The sequence below is a fragment of the Gobius niger genome, assembly GCF_951799975.1.
Source record: "Gobius niger genome assembly, chromosome: 8".
Classification (NCBI taxonomy): Eukaryota; Metazoa; Chordata; class Actinopteri; order Gobiiformes; family Gobiidae; genus Gobius; species Gobius niger.
The window spans coordinates 833050-854578 of NC_136859.1; the positions used below are offsets into that span (position 1 = coordinate 833050).

General features: G+C 41.8%; 1 protein-coding gene across 1 annotated transcript in view; it reads left to right on the top strand.

Annotated features, from left to right (window-relative positions):
• Positions 1–21529, top strand: part of LOC306966772 (partitioning defective 3 homolog) — a gene marked incomplete at both ends in the record, with an annotated part of 118324 nt that overhangs the window by 52637 nt on the left and 44158 nt on the right. Inside the window, 2 exons of the mRNA XM_079561590.1 lie at positions 11279–11467; positions 15182–15352. Coding sequence (XP_079417716.1) covers positions 11279–11467; positions 15182–15352 — 360 coding nt within the window. The remainder of the gene's footprint in view (positions 1–11278; positions 11468–15181; positions 15353–21529) is intronic.

A 21529-nucleotide genomic window follows, 5' to 3' on the forward strand; every position in this document is an offset into this window, starting at 1 on the left:
ACAAAAAAGTGACGAAAGATTGATGAAAAAGTGGCAAAAATGTCACAAAAATGTCACAAGAAATTGACAAAAAATTGACGAAAAAATGACACAATTTTTATTTAGAAAATGACGAAGAAATAACAAAAAAATTACCAAAAATGTGACAAAAAATGACAAAAAATGACAAAAATTGTATTAAAAAAATTACGAAAAATTACAAAAAATTACAAAAAATTACAAAAAATTACAAAAATTGTATTAAAAAAATTACAAAAAATGACAAAAAAATGACCAAAAAATTACTAAAAAATGACGAAAAAAATGACCAAAAAAAAGACAAAATGTGACAAAAAATAACAAAAAAATAACAAAAAGATGACAAAAAATGACAAAAAATGACAAAAAAATGACAAAAAATGACGAAAAATGACAAAAAAAATGACAAAAAAATGACAAAAAAATGACAAAAAAATGACAAAAAATGTATTTACAAAAATGACCAAAAAATGTGACAAAAAAATGACAAAAAATGTACAAAAAAGTGACGAAAAATTGATGAAAAAGTGGAAAAAAATCACAAAAATGTCACAAGAAATTGACGAAAAAATGACAAAAATTTTATGAAAATTTGACAAAAAAATGTGACAAAAAATTACCCAAAAAACGAAACCACTACAAAAAAAGGCAACGAAAACACAACGAAAACACGCAGAGAAAGCAAAGACAAAGTGATGGAAACACGACGAGTAGATTAATCTGATCTGGAGTCTTGTAGATTAATCTGATCTGGAGTCTTGTAGATTAATCTGATCTGAAGTCTTGTAGATTACCGCTCCTCCACACGAGGCCCTGAGCGCTGCTTGAACATCATCAGCATAACTCCCCGCGTGCACACTCCTGCAGCTCGCCGTATCGCTGGGATCAGGCGGATCAGTATTGGCTGAAGTCCTGCACCTGTGAAGAATACCAGCTTTTTCTGAAATGGAAGCTGTGCGTGTGAAAAGGCTCAGCGGAGTGTGATCCGAGTCAGGCCACGGCTCACTGCTCCGTCCAATTACACCCTTCAATACCCCCCCCCAGAACCCCCCCCCCACAAACCTGCTCCTTTCACTCCTTTCACTCCCACCTGCAGAACCGCCGCACAAACTTATCTCAGATCAGCGTCTGCACCAATACGAGCGGGTTTACAGCGTTACGGCGCGGCGGGAGAATCATTAAATGTAGAGATATTAATGTGAAACTGGAGATCAGGGACGTGAAGATGAGGAGAAAACGCAGGGTTTCAGTCAATTCATGTTTTCAGATAAAAATACGGCTTTTTATGGAGAGAAATGGTCACCACAGAGCCAGGGTTTAACCGCTTAACTCCCGCCTGAACCGAGAGGAGCTTTTTCCAAACGTCATCAGATTTTTTCCATCATTTTTTTGTTTGTGTTCAACTCATTTTTGTAACTTTTTTTGTAATTTTTTTGGTCAATTTTTGTCATTTTTTTGTCACATTTTTGTCATTTTTTTTGTCACATTTTTGTCATTTTTTTGTCACATTTTTGTCATTTTTTTGTCACATTTTTGTCATTTTTTTGTCACATTTTTGTCATTTTTTTGTCACATTTTTGTCATTTTTTTGTCACATTTTTTTAATTTTTTGTCACATTTTTTGTCATTTTTTTGTCACATTTTTGTCATTTTTTTGTCACATTTTTGTCATTTTTTTGTCACATTTTTGTCATTTTTTTGTCACATTTTTGTCATTTTTTTGTCACATTTTTGTCATTTTTTTGTCACATTTTTGTCATTTTTTTGTCACATTTTTGTCACTTTTTGTCACACTTTTATTCAATATTTTCCATCTGAAACTGCATGGAAACACATGGGGCCTGATCTTGTGCATCAAAACGGAGACGATAGCCTGACATTTTGCCTCAGTAGCAGCACTTTGTGATCTTCCACTCCAGACTTAGAGCATTTAAGTGGGTGGAGACACACATTTTCCTCCAACCAGATCGACTCCGCCTCCAGGAGAGTGGTTGTGTGGGGTGAACATGTGCTTTTGTTTTGCTTCGCGTTCACGCCGAGCGGACGCCGTAGCTCTTTTTCTCTGGAGACGTGAACATGGTTTAGCTCACGATGGTTTAGCTCATGATGGTTTAGCTCACGATGGTTTAGCTCACGATGGTTTAGCTCACGATGGTTTAGCTCACGATGGTTTAGCTCACGATGGTTTAGCTCACGATGGTTTAGCTCACGATGGTTTAGCTCACGATGGTTTAGCTCACGATGGTTTAGCTCACGATGGTTTAGCTCACGATGGTTTAGCTCATGATGGTTTAGCTCACGATGGTTTAGCTCACGATGGTTTAGCTCACGATGGTTTAGCTCACCATGGTTTAGCTCACCATGGTTTAGCTCATGATGGTTTAGCTCACGATGGTTTAGCTCACGATGGTTTAGCTCACGATGGTTTAGCTCACGATGGTTTAGCTCACGATGGTTTAGCTCACGATGGTTTAGCTCACGATGGTTTAGCTCACCATGGTTTAGCTCATGATGGTTTAGCTCACGATGGTTTAGCTCATGATGGTTTAGCTCACGATGGTTTAGCTCACGATGGTTTAGCTCACGATGGTTTAGCTCACGATGGTTTAGCTCATGATGGTTTAGCTCACGATGGTTTAGCTCACGATGGTTTAGCTCACGATGGTTTAGCTCACCATGGTTTAGCTCATGATGGTTTAGCTCACGATGGTTTAGCTCATGATGGTTTAGCTCACGATGGTTTAGCTCACGATGGTTTAGCTCACGATGGTTTAGCTCACGATGGGGTAAATAAAGTTTTTAGTTTGACCTGTGAGAGCCTAAGGTTTAAGAAAGAACGCAAGACAGCGCAATGTAAACCAGGAAGTGAATGTCAGCCGTGTTTCCATCAGTGCAGTCGCCTCCTCTTGTGACGCCCCCTGCAGGTGGCGGAGGCGAATGGCACATATAGCGCCGCCAAGAGCCTGCGCCGCCCCGTGCGCCGCCACAACATCTGGCCCTGACTGTGTCTGTTAAAATGAATGTTGTTTTGATCATAATTTCAGTATTAATGGGAATTCTACGGCTTGTTCAACAAAAACTTGTGTGGAAAATCCAAAGTTTTCTACGATATATGATAAATGACAGTTTTATTTGGGTCCTCGGCTCGTCGTCCCAGGGTGATGGTGGATCCAAAGCCCTGACACTTGGGAACCGAAAATAGTTCTTTACTTTAGGTACGATGTTGAGGTTCGGCCTTTGGTGTTTTGGGAATGATGCAGATCGGCCTCCACGACACAGACTTGCTCTAAAGTGTTTAAACGAGTTCCCTGTAAAGGATGAATATTCCCTTCCTGCTGTTTAGTCCTGTCTCTGCGCGTTCGTCTGCCGTAGAAGTTAATTTCCTGTTTTTCATTTGCGGAGTTTGTCCATCCGTGGCTTTGGAGAATTCAATTATGCGCACGCTCCGATCCTATTTTGATAATAAACGAGCTCCCGCTTTAATTTCACCTAAACTAAATTACGTCTGCAGTAAATATGCGCGTGTCGTCGTCCGGGGGAAGCATGTTCGGAATGAGGAAGACGAGAAGCAGAAACACGGAGCGAACAGTAAATCAGTCTGAGGTCTCCCTGTGGTTCATCTGCGGCACATTCAGTCTGAAGTGAAAACGACTGTCAGGAGGAGCTGTTCTCCTGCGTTTGGTTAAACTCGAACTCCCGCCTGAACCGAGAGGAGCTTTTTCCTCACGTCTTCACTTTTTTTTTTTTTATCTTTTTTTTGTTGGGGATTAAACTCATTTTTGTCCCATTTTGTCCCATTTTTGTCATTTTTTCATCAATTTTTTCATCAATTTTGTGTCAAATTTTTGTCATTTTTTCGTCAATTTTTTGTCAATTTTTTGTCATTTTTTTGTATTTTTATTTATTTATTTTTATTTATTTTTATTTTTTTTTATTTTTTTTTATTTTTTGTCACATTTTGTAATTTTTTTGTCAATTTTTTTTGTCAATTTTTTGTATTTTTTTGTATTTTTTTGTCACATTTTGTCAATTTTTTTATTTTATTTATTTTTTTAAATTAATTTTTTTGTCAATTTTTGTCCCATTTTTGTCATTTAAAAAAAAAAATATATATTTTTATTTTTTTGTATTTTTTTGTATTTTTTTGTATTTTTTTGTATTTTTTTGTATTTTTTTGTATTTTTTTGTATTTTTTGTCACATTTTTGTAATTTTTTTGTCAATATTTTTGGCAATTTTTTTTGTCAATTTTTTGTATTTTTTTGTATTTTTTTGTCACATTTTGTCAATTTTTTTTATTTTATTTATTTTTTTAAATTAATTTTTTTGTCAATTTTTTGTCAATTTTAGTCATTTTTTGGTCATTTTTGGTCAATTTTTTTTGTCACATTTTGTCAATTTTTTTTAATTTTTTTGTCAATTTTTTGTCACATTTTGTCAATTTTTTTATTTTTTTTATTTTTTTTTTGGTCAATTTTTGTCACATTTTTGTCAATTTTTAAAAAAATTTTTTTTAAGTTTTTTGTCCATTTTTGTCACATTTTTGTCATTTTTTTGTCAATGTTTTCTCACTTTTTTGTCACATTTCCATCATTGTTTTCGTCTCAGTTCTGTCACTATTTCCACCCCTTTTTTCCAGAAGCTTTTGGATTGGGGTAAAGCCAAACTGGAGAAAATGTGCTCGGTTCAGGCGGGAGTTAAGCGGTTAATGTTCAGCAGCAGAAAGATTCAATCGTTTCCTTGACGCCTCGTGCCGCCCGTGATCAAAGTCAGGTTCTTGTAAATCAGCTTCATCTCCACAGAAAGGTCGTGTTCTCTGTGTGCTCTGTGTGTGAATATTCCTCTGTATCGCGCTCCCAAAGCCGATCTCCTCGCCGTGTAAACAAAGGCGGCTGATGACGCCGAGCCGCCGCCGCCGCCGCTGATGCGATCGGGGATCCGTGTGCGTTAATTGCGGAGTATCGAGCGCGCGCGAGGCCGTCCATTCAGGCGGCAGCTGTCAAATAACAGCGGAGAATGGCTTTTTATTGTGCGGAGACAGAGGCACGCAGGAGGAAGAGGAGGAGGAGGAGGAGGAGGAGGAGGAGGAGGAGGAGGAGGAGGAGGAGGAGGAGGAGGAGCGGCACCTGTTGTGGAGACGGAACAAACGCAGAATGTCAATGAGGAGCTTTATTAGATCCACTCTGGAGGTTTTACAGCGCGGCGTCGCTGGAGGAAATTACTGCTCTCAATCACTTTTAATTTACTGCACTTTCTCAGCTCCCTCGGCCTTGTTATGTTTGACTCACTGTGTCTGAGCGGCTCCAGAGGCAGATCCAGAGGCAGATCCAGAGGCAGATCCAGAGGCAGATCCAGAGGCAGATCCAGAGGCAGATCCAGAGGCAGATCCAGAGGCAGATCCAGAGGCAGATCCAGGGCCCTAGTTTTAAAGGGGGGGGTATTATGCAAAATTGACTTTTTCAAGCTTTCCATCCTGTTATTCTGTCACTCCCTCATTAAAAACATGGCTGAAGTGTTGCCTTGGCACATTCACGTATTTCTGAGTAATCTGTAAAAACTCTGATGGCGGCCATTTTAGGGATAGGTTTGCCTGAGTCCTCCTAGGAACGCCCCCACCTCCTGGAGACGCCTCCGAGATTTCGTCACCAGCCGAGTAACCAACCACTGCTCCTCAGCAGAACCCCCTCCCCACTGATGCCACAGACAGCGTGTGGAGGGGGCGTGTCTAAAGGCTCAGAGGTTCTTAAAGAGACAGAGGCCTATTTCAAGACATTCACTACAGCCATTTTGAGAGAGACATTTTATACAAGGCAGTTATTCTAATTTACTGCATTTACAGACCAGCAGAAGGTTTGTCATCATTGTAGTGTGATATAGACTGGTGCTGTGGGACTGAAAAAAGCACTACACACCCTCTTTAACCTCTTAACTCCCGCCTGAACCGAGAGGATTCTTTTTTTTTCCATCATTTTTTTGTTGGGTGTTCAACTCATTTTTGTAGCTTTTTTGTCATTTTTTCTCAATTTTTTGCAATTTTTTATCAATTCTTTTTCATTTTTTGGTAACATTTTTATCATATTTTTGTCATTTTTCATCATTTTTTAATCACATTTTTTTCATTTTTTGGTCAATTTTTTGTCCATTTTTTGTGACATTTTTGCCACTTTTTCATAATTTTTTGTCACATTTTTGTCATTTTTTTGTCAATTTTTTCTAAATTTTTTCTCAATTTTTGTCAATTTTTTGACAACTTTTAGTCCGTTTTTTGTGTAAGTTTTCTCACTTTTTTGTCACATTTCCATCATTGTTTTCGTCTCAGTTTTGTTGCTCTTTTCACACCTTTTTTCCAGAAGCTTTTGGATTGAGGTAAAGCCAAACTGGAGAAAATGTGCTCGTTCAGGTGGGAGTTAAGGGCTTAAAGAGACAGAGGCCTATTTCAAGACATTCACTACAGCCATTTTAAGAGAGACATTTGATACAAGGCAGTTATTCTAATTTACTGCATTTACAGACCAACAGAAGGTTTGTCATCATTGTAGTGAGATATAGACTGGTGCTGTGGGACTGAAAAAAGCAAAACACCCCCTCTTTAAACTCACTTTATGATGTTTATTCTTATTTGTTTTTTTATACATATGTTTTGTGTGTTTGAGCTGGAGGTTTATCCAGGACGTGACTCCAACATGTCTGTGTCTCCCTGGTCTTTCCCGCGCTTATTCATTCACAAATACTGACATGTTTGGTATCTGGGACGTCACACTCATGCCCCTCACATTTCCCAATATAAGAGGAAATAGTTTATTGTAACTCCCTCCAGGCCTCACAGAACCTCAGACCTCTGTTTTTTATACATTTTAGACAAATGTTTGCAAAGAGGTGCAATCTGGGAGCTGTCAGGTGACTCCCTCTTTACATCAGTGACACGTTTCCATTGAAAGGATTTATGTTTTGGCCTTTTGGGGGTTTCTATTCTCACTCCACACCTCCTGAACTCTGTGGTGAGTTTTCCCATTTCCTAAATCTCCCGTGGGATCATTGGTTGGTTCTGAGTTCATTTGTGTTGCAGTCGCGAGAGGAACTTCATTAATTGAGTGTTGAGTCTCTGAGGCGTGAGCTTGAATTCAGCAGAAACAACATGGAGCAACTATTGTCCTCGAGTCGTAGCTTATACTGTTTTAGCTCCAGCTTATTGTTCTGCTCATCACCTCCACTATTGTATTGAACATGACAGATTATTTTTTTTTTTTTCTTGACCCAAAAGTCCCGGGCCGACTTTTTCTGCTAGTCCCGCCCTGTCGTAATCCAAATATGGACGGGGGGGGGGGGATTTTCAAAAGTAAAGCTCACAAATGCCAGCGCTGTGCATAATATATGACCTCATTTGGTGTTCTGACAGTTTTAAGTAATTGACAGTATTTCTCACATCTTTACAGTACTCCTTTAGAGAGCGCATTTTCTCCAGTTCGGCCTTTCCCGAATGTAAAAAGCTTCTTGCCAAAAAAACGCATGACAAAAATGTGACAAAAATTCGACAAAAATTCGACAAAAAATCGACAAAAATTCGACAAAAATTCGACAAAAATGTGACAAAAATTCGAGAAAAATGTGACAAAAATTTTACAAAAATGTGACAAAAACTCAACAAAAATGTGAAAAAGATTCGACAAAAATGTGACAAAAATTTTACAAAAATGTGAAAAAAAACTCAACAAAAATGTGACAAAAATTCAACAAAAATGTGACAAAAATTTTACAAAAATGTGAAAAAAATTCAACAAAAAAGTGACAAAAAATCTACAAAAATGTGAAAAAAACTCAACAAAAATGTGACAAAAATGTGACAAAAATTCAACAAAAATTCAACAAAAATGTGATAAAAATTTGACGAAAAAATGACAAAAAAATGACAAAAAAGTTACAAAAATGAGTTGAACACCCAACAAAATAATGATGGAATAAAATCTGATGACGTGAGGAAAAAGATCCTCTCGGTTCAGGCGGGAGTTAAGAGTTAAATGTCCTCACAAAGCATTCAAGTCATTAAACCTGGATTTCTTGGGCAGTAATGACATTGCTCGACTGTTTTGACGGCACGGGTTTATCAGACTCACACTCTGCTTCCGTCCGGGCTGACGTTGTGAAAAGGTTCCTCTGTTTGCAGATGTTGAGTGGACGATGCAGATGTGCTGCGCTGTCCTTCAGCTCTAATGCCTGTGATGAGTCTAAGTGCTCCCTGTGATCCGCTCGGGCTGTAAGTGCAGCTTATGGACTTTTCATTACCCTCCGAGAGGCCGAGCGTTTGTGCTTCTGACCCGAGTGACTCACAGGGACCGCAGAGAGTCCACAGAGAGTCCGCACGGCTTCAGCGCTCGATGCTCGGACAAAGAGAGTTCACGTTTACGTTTATGGAGGGTCAGGTGATGGAGATGGAAGGTCAGGTGATGGAGAAGGTCAGGTGATGGTCCACAAACACAGCTCACGTCTGACCCTTATATACGGGGATTGTGTTGGACGTACAGGAGCAATTTTCCCCTCTTATCCCCCTCCTTAACCAAGCTTTACCTAAATCTAAAAGCACAAAAGAAAAGCATCAAAATAGCGACGAGGATGAAAACGGGACAAAAATGTGCCGGAAAAGCAACAAAAAACGTGACAAAAAAGCAACGATAAAAAGCTATGAAAAACCAACAAAAAATCCACAAAAATTTAACAAAAATGTGACGAAAAACACAACTACAAAGCAACAAAAAAACACATGACAAAAACATAACAAAGCAACGAAAAAAAGCAATGAAAAACATGACAAAAAAGAGACGAAAACACAACAAAGCAATGAAGAAAAGCAATGAAAAATCAACAGAATAGCCATAATAACATAACAAAAACACACAGTGACAAATACACAACAAATACACAAAAAAAGCACAAAAAGTGACAAAAAATGTGACGAAAACACACTAAAGAAGTTATGAAAAAGCAACAAAAACATGGCAAAAATGTGACAAAAATTCAACAAAAATGTAACAAAAATGTGACGAAAACATAACTACAAAGCAAAAAAAAAAAAGAAAGAAACATGACATAAACATAACAAAGCAATGAAGAAAAGCAATAAAAAAAAAAAAAAAATAGCCATAATAACAAAAACACAAGACAGTGACAAATACACACAAAAAGTGACGAAAAATGTGACGAAAACACACTAAAAAAGTTATGACAAACCAACAAAATAGCCATAATAACATAACAAAAACACACAGTGACAAATGCACAACAAATGCACAAAAAAAGCACAAAAAGCAACAAAAACATGACAAAAATGTGACAAAAATGTGACAAAAACTCAACAAAAATGTCATAAAAATTCAACAAAAATTCAACAAAAATGTCACAAAAATTCAACAAAAATGTCACAAAAACACGACAAAAATATGAAGAAAACACAACTACAAAGCAACAAAAAAATACAAAAAAAACATAAAGTAACGAAAAAAAACAATGAAAAACCAATAAAAAACATGACAAAAAAGAGACGAAAACACAACAAAGCAATGAAGAAAAGCAATGAAAAACCAACAAAATAGCCATAATAACAAAAACAAAAGACAGTGACAAATACACCAAAAAGTGACGAAAAATGTGACAAAAACACACTAAAAAAGTTATGAAAAACCAACAAAATAGCCATAATAACATAACAAAAACACACAGTGACAAATACACAACAAATACACAAAAAAAGCACAAAAAGCAAAAAAAATGTGACAAAAATGTGTCAAAAACTCAACAAAAATGTCACAAAAATGTCACAAAAATGTCACAAAAATGTCACAAAAATTAAAAAAAAATGTCACAAAAACACGACAAAAATATGACGAAAACACAACTACAAAGCAACAAAAAAATACAAAAAAAAAAAAGTAATGAAAAAAAGCAATGAAAAAGCAACAAAAAACATGACAAAAATGTCACAAAAATTTAACAAAAATTTAACAAGAATGTGACGACAACACAACTACAAAGCAACAAAATAACACAAAAAGTGAAAAAAAAAAACATGACAAAAAAGAGACGAAAACACAACAAAGCAATGAAGAAAAGCAATGAAAAACCAACAAAATAGCCATAATAACAAAAACACAAGACAGGGACTAAAAATGTGAGGAAAACACACTAAAAAAGTTATGAAAAAGCCACAATTAAACATGACAAAAATGCGACAATAATGCGGCGACATGACAAAAAGTTTCAATCACTTTTGTAGGTCTTAGCTTTCAAATCAGTCAAGAATTGTCGCATTTACGCTAATTTGGGTCAGGCTGGTCAGAGTCCAGGGCCGTTTTCCAGTCCCAGTCCAGCCCCTGGTCTTTGCTGAAGGTTCTCCAGTCGTCTTCTGAGCTCTGTAGTTGAAGTGAAGGACCAGAGCTTCAGCTGGAGTGGTTTCAGGAGCACTTTTGGATTGATGTGATGGATTTAGGGGATCACTCTTATTAAAAACCATTACCATCATCTCAGATCCTCCAAACTAGTTCCCGGATCCTTAACCCAGAAAAAGTGAGCGGTGGGGAATGTGTCCCTCCAAACAGGGATCAGATGAAGCTCTGTGTCGGACGTGTTGAAAAAAAGATCAGGTTCGACTGATATCGTTAAATATAAGTATCAGAAGCATTTACTGAAAGAAAACAAATAAAGTTTTGATGCTATTGTTCCAGGGACAGCAGTAAAGCCTTTTTCCCCAATTATTTTTCCTTAATATATATATTTTTTTACACATTTTCCCCTTACTTTCCCCCCCAATTTTTCCCACATTTTTATTACTTGAAATTTTTTTTTTTCCAGATTTATTTTGACCATTTTTCCATTTTTTCTTTCTGAGTTTTTGTCAAATTTTTCATTAGTTATATTTTCCATATTTTCTCAACGACCCAGATCTCAGCTGCCCACTGCTAACTGATCTGTCCTGAGTTCCAGCTGACTGGGGGATGCTCGATCTTTCCCTACGGTGTTGATGAAGCCTCTTCTGTAGCTGCTGTTTGTCTTTTTGTGGCTTTTGTCTTTGGGATGAACTCGTTTTGGTCTTGGTTTGTTCACTGGTTTGTGGATTCTGTGTCTAAAGATTCTGTGAAGTTCCTCAGAGACCTCGGCTACGAAGAACAAAGGCCATGTTGACTTCACACATGGGCCACTGCCGTGAATGAGAGTCCATGTCCTCAAGTATCTCCCAGACTCTAACTCCTCGTTCTTGTGTTTGTTTTTTGCAGAAACCCGAGGAGGAGGACCTGGTGCTGACCCCCGATGGCACCAGGGAGTTCCTGACCTTCGAGATCCCGCTCAGCGACTCCGGGTCGGCCGGTTTGGGCGTCAGCGTAAAGGGGAACCGGTCCAAAGAGAACCACGCCGACCTGGGCATCTTTGTCAAGTCCATCATCAACGGAGGAGCCGCCTGCAAGGTATGGACTTACTACAACTAACACAAGTGTCTGCTGAAGGTTCTGTCTCCAACACAAGTGTCTGCAGAAGGTTCTGTCTCCAACACAAGTGTCTGCTGAAGGTTCTGTCTCCAACACAAGTGTCTACAGAAGGTTCTGTCTCCAACACGAGTGTCTACAGAAGGTTCTGTCTCCAACACGAGTGTCTGCAGAAGGTTCTGTCTCCAACACAAGTGTCTACAGAAGGTTCTGTCTCCAACACGAGTGTCTACAGAAGGTTCTGTCTCCAACACAAGTGACTACAGAAGGTTCTGTCTCCAACACGAGTGTCTACAGAAGGTTCTGTCTCCAACACGAGTGTCTACAGAAGGTTCTGTCTCCAACACAAGTGACTACAGAAGGTTCTGTCTCCAACACGAGTGTCTGCAGAAGGTTCTGTCTCCAACACGAGTGTCTGCTGAAGGTTCTGTCTCCAACACAAGTGTCTGCAGAAGGTTCTGTCTCCAACACGAGTGTCTACAGAAGGTTCTGTCTCCAACACGAGTGTCTGCAGAAGGTTCTGTCTCCAACACGAGTGTCTGCAGAAGGTTCTGTCTCCAACACAAGTGTCTGCAGAAGGTTCTGTCTCCAACACGAGTGTCTGCAGAAGGTTCTGTCTCCAACACGAGTGTCTGCTGAAGGTTCTGTCTCCAACACGAGTGTCTGCAGAAGGTTCTGTCTCCAACACAAGTGTCTGCAGAAGGTTCTGTCTCCAACACGAGTGTCTGCAGAAGGTTCTGTCTCCAACACGAGTGTCTGCTGAAGGTTCTGTCTCCAACACGAGTGTCTGCAGAAGGTTCTGTCTCCAACACGAGTGTCTACAGAAGGTTCTGTCTCCAACACGAGTGTCTGCAGGAGGTTCTGTCTCCAACACGAGTGTCTACAGAAAGTTCTGTCTCCAACACGAGTGTCTGCAGGAGGTTCTGTCTCCAACACGAGTGTCTGCAGAAGGTTCTGTCTCCAACACGAGTGTCTGCAGGAGGTTCTGTCTCCAACACGAGTGTCTACAGAAGGTTCTGTCTCCAACACGAGTGTCTACAGAAGGTTCTGTCTCCAACACAAGTGTCTGCAGAAGGTTCTGTCTCCAACACGAGTGTCTACAGAAGGTTCTGTCTCCAACACGAGTGTCTACAGAAGGTTCTGTCTCCAACACAAGTGTCTGCAGAAGGTTCTGTCTCCAACACGAGTGTCTACAGAAAGTTCTGTCTCCAACACGAGTGTCTGCAGAAGGTTCTGTCTCCAACACGAGTGTCAAAGAAGGTTCTGTCTCCAACACGAGTGTCAAAGAAGGTTCTGTCTCCAACACGAGTGTCTGCTGAAGGTTCTGTCTCCAACACGAGTGTCTGCTGAAGGTTCTGTCTCCAACACGAGTGTCTGCAGAAGGTTCTGTCTCCAACACGAGTGTCTGCAGAAGGTTCTGTCTCCAACACAAGTGTCTACTGAAGGTTCTGTCTCCAACACGAGTGTCTACAGAAGGTTCTGTCTCCAACACGAGTGTCTACTGAAGGTTCTGTCTCCAACACGAGTGTCTACAGAAGGTTCTGTCTCCAACACAAGTGTCTACTGAAGGTTCTGTCTCCAACACAAGTGTCTACTGAAGGTTCTGTCTCCAACACGAGTGTCTACAGAAGGTTCTGTCTCCAACACGAGTGTCTGCAGAAGGTTCTGTCTCCAACACGAGCGTCTGCAGAAGGTTCTGTCTCCAACACGAGCGTCTGCAGAAGGTTCTGTCTCCAACACAAGTGTCTGCTGAAGGTTCTGTCTCCAACACAAGTGTCTGCTGAAGGTTCTGTCTCCAACACGAGTGTCTGTAGAAGGTTCTGTCTCCAACACAAGTGTCTGCTGAAGGTTCTGTCTCCAACACGAGTGTCTGTAGAAGGTTCTGTCTCCAACACGAGCGTCTGCTGAAGGTTCTGTCTCCAACACGAGCGTCTGCAGAAGGTTCTGTCTCCAACACGAGCGTCTGCTGAAGGTTCTGTCTCCAACACGAGCGTCTGCAGAAGGTTCTGTCTCCAACACAAGTGTCTGCTGAAGGTTCTGTCTCCAACACAAGTGTCTGCTGAAGGTTCTGTCTCCAACACGAGTGTCTGTAGAAGGTTCTGTCTCCAACACAAGTGTCTGCTGAAGGTTCTGTCTCCAACACGAGTGTCTGTAGAAGGTTCTGTCTCCAACACGAGCGTCTGCTGAAGGTTCTGTCTCCAACACGAGCGTCTGCAGAAGGTTCTGTCTCCAACACGAGCGTCTGCAGAAGGTTCTGTCTCCAACACGAGCGTCTGCAGAAGGTTCTGTCTCCAACACGAGCGTCTGCAGAAGGTTCTGTCTCCAACACGAGCGTCTGCAGAAGGTTCTGTCTCCAACACGAGTGTCTACAGAAGGTTCTGTCTCCAACACGAGTGTCTGTAGAAGGTTCTGTCTCCAACACGAGCGTCTGCAGAAGGTTCTGTCTCCAACACAAGTGTCTGCAGAAGGTTCTGTCTCCAACACGAGTGTCTGCTGAAGGTTCTGTCTCCAACACGAGCGTCTGCAGAAGGTTCTGTCTCCAACACGAGTGTCTGTAGAAGGTTCTGTCTCCAACACGAGCGTCTGCAGAAGGTTCTGTCTCCAACACGAGTGTCTGCTGAAGGTTCTGTCTCCAACACGAGTGTCTGCTGAAGGTTCTGTCTCCAACACGAGTGTCTGCTGAAGGTTCTGTCTCCAACACGAGTGTCTGCTGAAGGTTCTGTCTCCAACACGAGTGTCTGCAGAAGGTTCTGTCTCCATCACGAGTGTCTGCAGAAGGTTCTGTCTCCAACACGAGTGTCTGCAGAAGGTTCTGTCTCCAACACAAGCGTCTACAGAAGGTTCTGTCTCCAACACGAGTGTCTGCAGAAGGTTCTGTCTCCAACACAAATGTCTGCAGAAGGTTCTGTCTCCAACACAAGTGTCTACAGAAGGTTCTGTCTCCATCACGAGTGTCTGCAGAAGGTTCTGTCTCCAACACAAGTGTCTGCTGAAGGTTCTGTCTCCAACACGAGTGTCTGCAGAAGGTTCTGTCTCCAACACGAGTGTCTGCAGAAGGTTCTGTCTCCAACACAAGTGTCTGCAGAAGGTTCTGTCTCCAACACAAGTGTCTGCTGAAGGTTCTGTCTCCAACACGAGTGTCTGCTGAAGGTTCTGTCTCCAACACGAGTGTCTGCAGAAGGTTCTGTCTCCAACACGAGTGTCTGCTGAAGGTTCTGTCTCCAACACGAGTGTCTACTGAAGGTTCTGTCTCCAACACGAGTGTCTACTGAAGGTTCCGTCTCCAACACGAGCGTCTGCTGAAGGTTCTGTCTCCAACACAAGTGTCTGCTGAAGGTTCTGTCTCCAACACAAGTGTCTGCAGAAGGTTCTGTCTCCAACACGAGTGTCTGCTGAAGTTTTATTTTAGTGCTGATGTATTTGTGGGGTCTTTCCGTTAGACCCTGAATTGTAGATGTCTCCTTTGTCTGCATCTCTTTCTCGCTCCTCATGGACTTGTGTCTCGCTCTAGATTCAGATTGAGATTTGGTCTGTTGTTGCTCCTCGTGATGTTGTCTCGCTCCTCGTGGCCTTGTCTCGCTCCTCGTGGACCTCTGTCTCGCTCCTCGTGGCCTTGTCTCGCTCCTCGTGGCCTTGTCTCGCTCCTCGTGGCGTTCTCAGACTCAGACTCAGATTTGTTTTGTTGTTGCTCCTCAGGACGGCCGCCTGCGGGTGAACGACCAGCTGATCGCGGTGAACGCCGAGTCTCTTCTGGGGAAAACCAACCAGGACGCCATGGAGACGCTGCGGAAGTCCATGTCCGTGGAGGGAAACCGCCGCGGCACCATCCAGCTCATCATCGCCCGCCGGGTCAGCAAGCTCAACGGGGTGAGTCCCAGTCCCGGGTTCCACTCCCATGTTGTCCTGGTTTGTTGACTTCATCACATTTTTTGTCATTTTTCGTTTTGCTTTTCCAGCACATTTTTGTTTTCTTTTCATCCTATTTTGATGCTTTTCTTTTTAGCTTTTAGATTTGGGTAAAGCTCAGTTAACCCCTTAGCTCCCACCTGAACCGAGCACATTTTCTCCAGCTTTACCCCAATCCAAAAGCTTCTGCAAAAAGCTGTGAAAATGGCGACACAACCTAGATGAAAACAAGGATGGAAATGTGAAAAAAAGTGAGAAAAAATGGACAAAAATTTGACAAAAAAGTGAGAAAAAACTGACGAAAAATTCAGAAAAAAGTGACAAAAAATGGACAAAAAAGTGAAAAGAATTTGACAAAAAATGCAAATAATTTGATGAAAAATTCACAAAAAAAATTCAAAAAATGTACAAAATTTTTTTTGACAAAAAGTGAGAAAAATTTGACAAAAAAATGAGGAAAAAATTGACAAAAAAGAGAAAAGAATTTGACAAAAAAATGCAAATAATTGGATGAAAAAGTGACAAAAAATGGACAAAAAATTACCAAAAAATGACAAAAATTTGCCAAAAAAGTGAGAAAAAATGGACAAAAAAGTGAGAAAAATTTGACGAAAAATTGAAGAGAAAAATTTAAAAGAAATAATGAAAAAAAGTGACAAAAATCGAAACATTTGACGAAAAAGTGATAAAAAAGTCACGAAACTTTGACAAAAATGAGATGACTGCCCAACAAAAAAAGTGATGAAAATAATCTTATGTGAAGAAGAAGTCTTTCAAATGAGGCGTTACACTGGCCTACAGGGTTTGCCCTCGCCGCCCTCGCCGTCCTCGCCGTCCTCGCCGGTGTTTAAAGTGTGCGGCACGTCGTGGCGGTGTCTCGTACGCCCCGCGGCTCTTTCTCTCGGCTGCTCCGCTCTTTTCCTTCACACTTCAGCGCCGCCCAAGCCCAGATTTCCCAGGGCCCGGCCTGTAATTGAAAGCAGCATTAAGCCTGGAGCCGCAGTCTGATGGGTTTGAGCTCTGAGGCTAAACACGGCGCCTCAAACCCGGAGAGGCGAGAGAGAGGAGGCGAATAATGCAGAGGTGCTGCACAGAACAAGAGGACGCTTTCTGAGCCTGGGCTAACCTGTTTAGACCTGGTTTAGTCCTGTTTAGCCCTGGTTTAGCCCTGGTTTAGTCCTGGTTTAGCCCTGGTTTAGACCTGGTTTAGCCCTGGTTTAGTCCTGGTTTAGACCTGGTTTAGACCTGGTTTAGACCTGGTTTAGTCCTGGTTTAGTCCTGGTTTAGACCTGGTTTAGCCCTGGTTTAGTCCTGGTTTAGACCTGTTTAGACCTGGTTTAGACCTGGTTTAGACCTGGTTTAGACCTGGTTTAGCCTTGGTTTAGACCTGGTTTAGACCTGGTTTAGACCTGGTTTAGACCTGGTTTAGCCTTGGTTTAGACCTGGTTTAGACCTGGTTTAGACCTGGTTTAGCCCTGGTTTAGTCCTGGTTTAGTCCTGGTTTAGACCTGGTTTAGTCCTGGTTTAGCCCTGGTTTAGCCCTGGTTTAGACCTGGTTTAGACCTGGTTTAGACCTGGTTTAGACCTGGTTTAGACCTGGTTTAGTCCTGGTTTAGCCCTGGTTTAGACCTGGTTTAGCCCTGGTTTAGCCCTGGTTTAGACCTGGTTTAGACCTGGTTTAGACCTGGTTTAGCCCTGGTTTAGCCCTGGTTTAGACCTGGTTTAGACCTGGTTTAGACCTGGTTTAGTCCTGGTTTAGACCTGGTTTAGACCTGGTTTAGTCCTGGTTTAGCCCTGGTTTAGTCCTGGTTTAGCCCTGGTTTAGTCCTGGTTTAGCCTTGGTTTAGACCTGGTTTAGCCCTGGTTTAGTCCTGGTTTAGCCTTGGTTTAGACCTGGTTTAGCCCTGGTTTAGCCCTGGTTTAGTCCTGGTTTAGTCCTGGTTTAGCCTTGGTTTAGACCTGGTTTAGCCCTGGTTTAGACCTGGTTTAGCCCTGGTTTAGACCTGGTTTAGCCCTGGTTTAGCCCTGGTTTAGCCCTGGTTTAGCCCTGGTTTAGACCTGGTTTAGACCTGGTTTAGCCCTGGTTTAGACCTGGTTTAGCCCTGGTTTAGCCCTGGTTTAGACCTGGTTTAGCCCTGGTTTAGACCTGGTTTAGACCTGGTTTAGCCCTGGTTTAGCCCTGGTTTAGACCTGGTTTAGACCTGGTTTAGACCTGGTTTAGACCTGGTTTAGACCTGGTTTAGCCCTGGTTTAGACCTGGTTTAGCCCTGGTTTAGCCCTGGTTTAGACCTGGTTTAGACCTGGTTTAGCCCTGGTTTAGCCCTGGTTTAGCCCTGGTTTAGCCCTGGTTTAGACCTGGTTTAGACCTGGTTTAGACCTGGTTTAGACCTGGTTTAGACCTGGTTTAGCCCTGGTTTAGCCCTGGTTTAGACCTGGTTTAGACCTGGTTTAGACCTGGTTTAGCCCTGGTTTAGACCTGGTTTAGCCCTGGTTTAGACCTGGTTTAGCCTTGGTTTAGTCCTGGTTTAGTCCTGGTTTAGCCCTGGTTTAGACCTGGTTTAGCCCTGGTTTAGACCTGGTTTAGACCTGGTTTAGCCCTGGTTTAGACCTGGTTTAGCCCTGGTTTAGCCCTGGTTTAGCCCTGGTTTAGACCTGGTTTAGACCTGGTTTAGACCTGGTTTAGACCTGGTTTAGCCCTGGTTTAGCCCTGGTTTAGCCCTGGTTTAGACCTGGTTTAGACCTGGTTTAGACCTGGTTTAGCCCTGGTTTAGACCTGGTTTAGCCCTGGTTTAGACCTGGTTTAGACCTGGTTTAGCCCTGGTTTAGACCTGGTTTAGCCCTGGTTTAGTCCTGGTTTAGTCCTGGTTTAGACCTGGTTTAGACCTGGTTTAGACCTGGTTTAGACCTGGTTTAGCCCTGGTTTAGTCCTGGTTTAGCCCTGGTTTAGCCCTGGTTTAGCCCTGGTTTAGACCTGGTTTAGACCTGGTTTAGACCTGGTTTAGACCTGGTTTAGTCTTAGACCTGGTTTAGACCTGGTTTAGCCCTGGTTTAGACCTGGTTTAGACCTGGTTTAGCCCTGGTTTAGACCTGGTTTAGACCTGGTTTAGACCTGGTTTAGCCCTGGTTTAGCCCTGGTTTAGCCCTGGTTTAGACCTGGTTTAGACCTGGTTTAGCCCTGGTTTAGACCTGGTTTAGACCTGGTTTAGACCTGGTTTAGCCCTGGTTTAGCCCTGGTTTAGACCTGGTTTAGCCCTGGTTTAGCCCTGGTTTAGCCCTGGTTTAGCCCTGGTTTAGACCTGGTTTAGACCTGGTTTAGCCCTGGTTTAGACCTGGTTTAGCCCTGGTTTAGCCCTGGTTTAGACCTGGTTTAGCCCTGGTTTAGACCTGGTTTAGACCTGGTTTAGCCCTGGTTTAGCCCTGGTTTAGACCTGGTTTAGACCTGGTTTAGACCTGGTTTAGACCTGGTTTAGACCTGGTTTAGCCCTGGTTTAGACCTGGTTTAGCCCTGGTTTAGCCCTGGTTTAGACCTGGTTTAGACCTGGTTTAGCCCTGGTTTAGCCCTGGTTTAGCCCTGGTTTAGCCCTGGTTTAGACCTGGTTTAGACCTGGTTTAGACCTGGTTTAGACCTGGTTTAGACCTGGTTTAGCCCTGGTTTAGCCCTGGTTTAGACCTGGTTTAGACCTGGTTTAGACCTGGTTTAGCCCTGGTTTAGACCTGGTTTAGCCCTGGTTTAGACCTGGTTTAGCCTTGGTTTAGTCCTGGTTTAGTCCTGGTTTAGCCCTGGTTTAGACCTGGTTTAGCCCTGGTTTAGACCTGGTTTAGACCTGGTTTAGCCCTGGTTTAGACCTGGTTTAGCCCTGGTTTAGACCTGGTTTAGACCTGGTTTAGCCCTGGTTTAGACCTGGTTTAGACCTGGTTTAGACCTGGTTTAGCCCTGGTTTAGCCCTGGTTTAGCCCTGGTTTAGACCTGGTTTAGACCTGGTTTAGACCTGGTTTAGACCTGGTTTAGTCTTAGACCTGGTTTAGACCTGTTTAGCCCTGGGACGTTTCTTTAGTGACGTGAGATCAGAGCAACTAAAAATATGTTTGCAAACCACCCACATTCCACTACGTTTTACCCCTATTTTTCCCATTTTTTTCACATTTTTCCCCCACCTTTTTTATAAATAAATATAAAAAATAAAACAAATATCATTTCCCCCCATTTTTTTCTCATTTTTCCCTGTTTTTTTTTTTCAATTTTTCCCACAATTTTTTCCACATTACTTTACAATTTTTCCCCACTTTCTTTACTTTTTTTCTCCGAATTTTTTCCCAAAACCATTGCCCCATTTTTTTTTCTATTTTTCCCCCATTTTTTCCTCATTACTTCACTATTTTTCTACATTGGCCTGCAAAACACATTTACAAGTTTGTTCACAGACACACAGCACACATGCAGACACAGGGGTCTACACATAAACATGTGCTGTGTGTCTAAGGTGGGGCCGTTCCTAGGAGGTGGGGCCGTTCCTAGGAGGTGGGGGCGTTCCTAGGAGGACTCAGGCAAACCTATCCCTAAAATGGCCGCCATCAGAGTTTTTACAGATTACTCAGAAATACGTGAATGTGCCAAGGCAACACTTCAGCCATGTTTTTAATGAGGGAGTGACAGAATAACATGATGGAAAGCTGGAAAAAGTCCATTTTGCAGAATACCCCCCCTTTAAGTCCTTCATTTAAGATGGACATTTTTCCAGTGTTGTGCTTTACTTTGGGCTAATAATCAGCGACTTCGGCCCTCGGTCTGTTTACAATAAAGACAATCGGCCCTCCGTTAAGAAAACTTGCCTCCCCTGCCATAGACGACGTATGACCGGCCTCTGCAGAGTCTCGCTGTAAACCTCAGTGAAGTCTCTGCAGCCGGAGCGGCGTCTGTGTCCCTGTATATTCCCGTATATTCCTGTATGTTGTGTGAGCCGTAGATACGAAGGAACTGAAATGAAAAATGTCTAAGCGTCAGAGTCGGACACGAGTCGCCCCCGGACCTGCCCTCGGGCGCCGGAACGAAGCGGCGAGTTTACAAGAGCGAGAGAAAAAAATGAACAAGAGCGAGAGAAAAAAATGAACAAGAGCGAGAGAGGCTTAAAAAATGAACAAGAGCGAGAGAAAAAGTGAACACGAGCGAGAGAAAAAAATGAACACGAGCGAGAGAAAAAAATGAACACGAGCGAGAGAGGCTTAAAAAATGAAACCAATGAAAAGACGGAGCAGAGTTTGTTCACCCGAAGGAACTCTTCAGACGCTGGACTTTTCTCAGCTTCAGTTGAGTTTCCAGAAGCAGAAGTCGGTGAAGCTGCTCAGATCCAGCGTCTTGATGAAGGTTCTTTTCCCTCTGCATGTTCAGCTCCAGCTCTGTCGCTGTGACCAAGGCCGTGGGAACCCAGGGTGCTGAGGGCGCTGCAGCACTCCCTGGTGGATAGTTTGTGAACTGCAGGCAATATCAACCCCTTAACTCCCAACTGAACCGAGCACATTGTCTCCAGCTTTACCCCAATCCGAACGCTGCTGGGAAAAAGGTGTGAAAATAGCAACAAAACTGAGACGAAAACAAGGATGAAAATGTGACAAAAAAAGTGACAAAAAATGGATAAAAAAGTGAAAAGAATTTGACAAAAAAATGACAAAAATGGACAAAATTTGACAAAAAATTGACAAAATAATGACAATAATGGACAAAAAATGGACAAAAAAGTGAAAAGAATTTGACAAAAAAATGCAAATAATTTGAGGAAAAATTGACAAAGAAATGTACAAAAAATGTACAAAAAAATGACAAAAATGGACAAAAAATTGTCAAAAAAGTGAGAAAAATTTGATAAAAAATTTAGAAAAAATGGACAAAAAAGTGAAAAAACTGAGACAAAAACAAGGATGAAAATGTGACAAAAAAGTGACGAAAACATTGACGAAAAAGTGACGAAAAATGTAAAAAAAAATGACAAAAATGGACCAAAATTGGACAAAAAAGTGAGACAAATTTGATGAAAAATTGAGGAAAAATTTGACGAAAAATGGAGGAAAAAATGGACAAAAAAGTAATACGAATTTGACGAAAAAGTCAGGAAAATTTGACAAAAATGCCCAACAAAAAAAGTG